Here is a 5,164-nt window from a genome sequence, read left to right as displayed (position 1 = left end):
GATACTCCAGAAGAGGGTGTCAGATCTTGTTACGGATGGTTATGAGCCACCATGTGGTTGCTGGGATTTGAACTCCGGACCTTCGGAAGAGCAGTCTGGTGCTCTTACCCACTGAGCCATCTCACCAGCCCAGAGCTTTATATTTTTACTAGAATAACTAAAGCATCTACTATATTCCTAGGACTACACAGATGGGAGAGAAACCTGAGAGGTTCAAATATGCTCACTTACCTGGCTGATTTTCCAGTTTGGTAGGAATTAAGATATATGTGTGCTGAAATGATTAGATTATCTATACAAATGGGACCTGGGTAGTGGTGGTGGTGCATGCCTGTAATCCCAGCACTTGGGAGGCTGAGGTAGCAGCAATGTCATATTTGAAGCTAGCTTGAGCTACACATATGATTAGTTCCAATCCACCATAGGTTATACAGCAAAACCCTACTTCAACACAAAATATACAAGTGAATAATAATGTGTTTAATAAGCGCAACAAATGGGGAAATCTGTGTAGTGAAGAAGGTGGGAAGAGGGTTAGGTCTCCCCGGGTATATTCAGTGTAGATGGAAAGTGCCAGCATTCTAACTAGGTTAGACAAACACAGCACAAACTCATAAAAAATGCCTCAGGCATACATAAAATGTCAAAAATGGTCACTACGCAAACCTGCCTTTTTTCAAAAGATCCAGTGTTAGTATTTGTCAAGATTTATTTTCCAGGATCGTGAAATGGCTCAATAGTTATGAGAACTTGCTGTTACCATGACCATGAAGACCAGAGTTCGGAGTCTGCAGAGGCCAGAAGAGGGCATCAGAAACCCTGGAGTTGGAGTTACAGACCAGTGGTTGTGACCAGGAACATGGGTACTGGGAACTGAACTCTGATCTTTTACTAGTACAGCAAGAGCTCTTACCTGCTGAATCATCTCTCTAGCCCCCGCCCCACAGTTAGCGTTTTCTTCTAGGCCCCGCCTCCAGTTACCTGGCAACAGCCAGGTATGCCTGCCTGACTCACTGTAAAAGGGGCTGCTTTGCTGCTGCCTCACTCTCTTACTCCTGCTCTCTTACCATCTTACCCTCTTCCCTCTCTGTCCCTTCTCTCCCCATTCCCCTCCCCCCTCTTTCTGCATGTGCTCATGGCTGATCTTTACTACTCTAACTCCTTCTTCTTCTTCTTCTTCTTCTTCTTCTTCTTCTTCTTCTTCTCTCTCTCTCTCTCTCTCTCTCTCTCTCTCTCTCTCTCTCTCTCTCTCTCTCTCTCCCTCCCTCTCCCTCTCCCTCTCTCTCTCCTACCCCCTTTACTCCCCTCCCCATACCCTAAATAAACTCTATTCTATACTATACTCCTTGTGTGACTGATATCTCAGGGGGAAGGGATGCCTCAGCATGGGCCCGCAGAGGAACCCCATTCCCTCACAACATACCACGCCTCCAACAAGCATATCCCTTCCTTCTTTTTTATCAAACACAACACCCCCAAAAGAGGTAGAAATCTATAGAAATGGCAACAGTTGTGAACACATGCCTTTATTCCCATTCAGGAGCTAGAGGTAGCCAGAGATTTTCCAGTTCGTGGCTAACCTAGTCTACAGAGCAAATTCTAGGACCGCCAGGGTATATAGAAAGACCCTGACTTTCTTCAAAAGAAGGGAGGGGACGGTCATGCATCCGTCAGCTGGGTTAATGATCTCCAACATCATTCAACCTTGCGGACTTAACCCAGCATTGGATCCCTGGTTTCTCTACCTCAACTACCCAAGAAACTGAAGCGCTCCCAGCAGCAACCCTCTCTCCTTCCCCCTCCAGTTTGTTCTTCCATGCTCCCCTTCCCAGGGCTCACCAGTCCCAGGGTTAATTTAGAACCAACACAGATTTCCTTGGCAGGAAGCCCCGTGATCTTTGTTGTTGCGGTCCTCTGACCTCTAGACATTGCTCTCCTAGGCTAGATAAGGTTTTGTTTGTTCTTTAGAGGGACAGGAAGGGAAAAAACTCCAAGTATTTATTATCGTGATACACTTGGGAGCATTTATGGCCCAAATACGAATTGCTAAATGTCGGTTCAGGTAATTCTCATTAAAAGTCCAGCCAACCTGGTCCTAATACTCGCAGGTGAGAGCAGAGAACACTGAGACCTGGAGCAATAAGGCTCTGGCTGGGGCGAGGGCAGATCCTGGAGTGACACCTTGGGACACAGCGGGTCTAGCCCCGGGCTAGTACCGACTAGCACTTGGAAAAGCCACGCCTGGCCAAGTACTTTCTACCTGGGCACCGCCCGCCTGGAGCGGCCTGGGGCGTTTTGGGGAGCAGAGGCTTGGAGCCAGTCTGTGAAACACGTGATCATCGGGGGCGGAGCCCGCCGGGAACCCCGCCCCCGGGAGTTAACCAGAGGCTTCGGCGCGGGCGCGCAGTCTGTGGAGCAGCAGCAGCAGCAGCGGCGCGGGTACGGAGTCTAGCCCTCCGCCGTCATGGCCACGGTTCGGGAGAAGGCGGCGGCGCTGAACCTGTCGGCTCTGCACAGCCCTGCACAGAGACCTCCGGGTGGGTCGGAGGGCCGCGGCAGCGTGGGCCGGGCGCGGGCTGTGGGCGGGCGGTGCGCTCCGCGGGCTGCGCGGCCGCGAGGATCCGCTTTCTCCTCCTGGGTGGGCAGCGGGCCACGGACCCCGCAGCAGCCAGAGCTCGGCGTTTTAGAAACTTTACCAAACTTCGCTCGCAGTGGGGGTTAGGCTCCACAGCTTGACTTGTGACAAGCGCGGAATTTTGAATAGTTTCCTGGCCAGTGTACGAACTCTTTGACTGCATGGTGGGATCAGAGGTCGGTGGCTCCCCAGACACAGAAGTATGTATTGTGTAAATTTAACACTTTAGCCACAAGCAATGTTTCAGTGAAACCCCCATCCCCCCAGTCCCTGCTCTGATAGTTACATGACTTTGGGAGACAAACGTATTAAATCATTGAGGGCGGGTGTAAGATCTTTGATCCGAATCGGATAATCCGTTCTAAAATTCTGACACTAACAATATCTCTAATTATGCAAATAGGGAGATTTGGGATATTTGGGTTTATTTGAATAAGGTGCCACCTTTCCCCCTTTCTGGAACTGCGGGGTAGAGAGCTGGAGAAACTGGCTCTCTACCAAAGCTTTTCATTTGTAAAATGCCAACTTGCGAAACAGTGTCTCCCCCCCCCCCCCCGTCAGACAAGTGTATCTCAGTGGCCCCGCTATTGTGTTTGTGTTTGACTTACTTTACTAATCAATGCTCCACATAATCTCCAAGACCTCAATGATGAACTGCTTTTGCTAGAGAACTGCTTTCTCGGTACAGATTATAAAAAAACGGTCTCTAGTCCAGCTGTAGAGGTGTAAGCCTTAAGTCCTTGCACTGGGGAGGCAGAGGCAAAGCCCCTGAGTTCCAAGTCAACTCTACACAGAAAGTTCCACACCAAACAGTTAAAAAAATGAGACTGTCTCAAAAACCCAGCAAACAAGAACTGACCACAAACTGCTTTCATCTATCAGGCTCCGATCACTTTATCACCTGAAATGGCACTGGAAATTGTTGATAGCTTTAGGCTCTCTCTGGTAAATGGGATTCCCACATTCACCTGCTTTAACTAGGAAGGTCTTTCCTAACAGCTGAAATGTCAGTTCTGGGCTTTGGACATTTGTGAACAGGTTTTTAGGTGGTGAGAGGGAATGCATTTTAAAACTGGGTAGCTGACTCACAGTGGGAAGGGTTGACCTGTGGCTAGCAGTTTCTCACTGAAGGAAAAGACCGCCCACTTACTGTCCTCTGCCTCAGGCACCCAGGGCTGAGGGGGCTGCTGCCGGCTCCAGCTGCTCTGGCCGCTGGGATTCCGATTTGCTAATTGTTTATTTAGACCTCTTCCACCCTGCGTTGCTTTGTCACAGTCCTTCTGATGGAGGTAATGGGAACCTGGGTTTTCGGTTCCTTGCCATTCCCTTTCTGTGCTCTGGCAAGCAGCTTTGTGCGGTCCCCTCTTCCAGGGATTAGTAACTCTTTTCAATGGCTCTAAGCACAAGCCGGATCCTGATTTATGAGGAAGAAAAAGGGGTTTGTGCTAATCTTCTGCCAGAACTTAAGACACCTGTCTTAATACAGACCAACAAGAAAGCAGTTTCTTATCTTGTTATCCCTTTATACTGTAACCTAAGTCTTTGAATTTGCCTGGTGTCACTTTTCCAAGGAGCTCAGAATACTTCCCATATGCTTTCTCATTAATCTCTGAATTAAAGCAGGGGAGGGCGCAGGGCCTACTTTTGCAGATATTTCTCTTAGCAAATGTTAAAATCGTTCTCGTCAGGAGAGACTTCCTTTATACCCACAGCCAGCCTTTATGGGGCACCTCAGAGTCAGCCTTCCCCCAGGGCCAGACAGGAAAGCAAACTTTGGACTGTCAAAGGCAATATCCAGGAAAAGTTGCAGTATCTGTTTCTGTTGTATCGGAAAGTTTCCCACTTGGCCTCAGCTGCTCAGCTGTGACATAACCTCTGTGACATTTACTGCTTTCACGAAGTTTCGGCTATTGCCTACTAAACCTTTCTCTGAGTAATTTCTATAGATTAATTTATTTCATTTTGTATATGAATGAGTGTTTTGCCTGCGTGTATGTACGTACACCATGTGTGTGCCTGGTGCCCAAGGAGGACAGGAGAATCATAGGGTCCTCTGGAGTTACCCATCACGTGGGTGCCAGGAACTGAAACTGGCTCCTCTACAGGAGCAGCAAGTGCTCTTAACCACTGAGTGGCTCTCTCCAGCCCGAGTAATGACTTTGGAACTGCTGAGGGACTGCGGAGATGACTCAGGTTAGACTCTTAGCACCCCCATAAAGTGTTACAACTTTCTGTAAGTCCAGCTCCAGAGGTTCCGACCTCCTCTTCTGGCCTTTGCAAGCACCATGCATGCATATGGTGCACAGACATACATTTTGGCAAACACTTATACATATAAAATGATGGAACGAACCTGAAAAGATAAAAATAAAACTTTATACATACCTGGCAAGTGTTTTTTTTTTTTTTTTTTTTTTTTTTTTTTGGGGGGGGGGGTGGGTTATAAGAACTATTTATGTGTATGTGTAAGTTTGTGTGCCACATGAGAGTAGATGGCCACAGAGACCAGAAGAGGGTGTCATCATTTCT

The 5,164-nt window shown here is 48.3% G+C and overlaps 1 protein-coding gene across 2 annotated transcripts in view; it reads left to right on the top strand.

Annotated features, from left to right (window-relative positions):
- The first annotated feature begins 2,362 nt into the window (after window positions 1-2,362).
- Window positions 2,363-5,164, top strand: part of Depdc7 (DEP domain containing 7) — a 30,069-nt gene continuing 27,267 nt past the window's right edge. Inside the window, exon 1 of one of the 2 annotated variants that reach the window (XM_021194574.2) lies at window positions 2,363-2,537. In XM_021194574.2, coding sequence (XP_021050233.1) covers window positions 2,465-2,537 — 73 coding nt within the window. In that variant the 5' untranslated portion in view covers window positions 2,363-2,464. The remainder of the gene's footprint in view (window positions 2,538-5,164) is intronic. The other variant, XM_029536402.1, reaches the window with a different exon arrangement.

Source organism: Mus pahari, chromosome 3 (assembly GCF_900095145.1).
Source record: "Mus pahari chromosome 3, PAHARI_EIJ_v1.1, whole genome shotgun sequence".
NCBI classification, from domain to species: Eukaryota; Metazoa; Chordata; class Mammalia; order Rodentia; family Muridae; genus Mus; species Mus pahari.
Note: the sequence above shows the minus strand (reverse complement) of the source record. Positions and strands in the feature narration are given on the sequence as shown.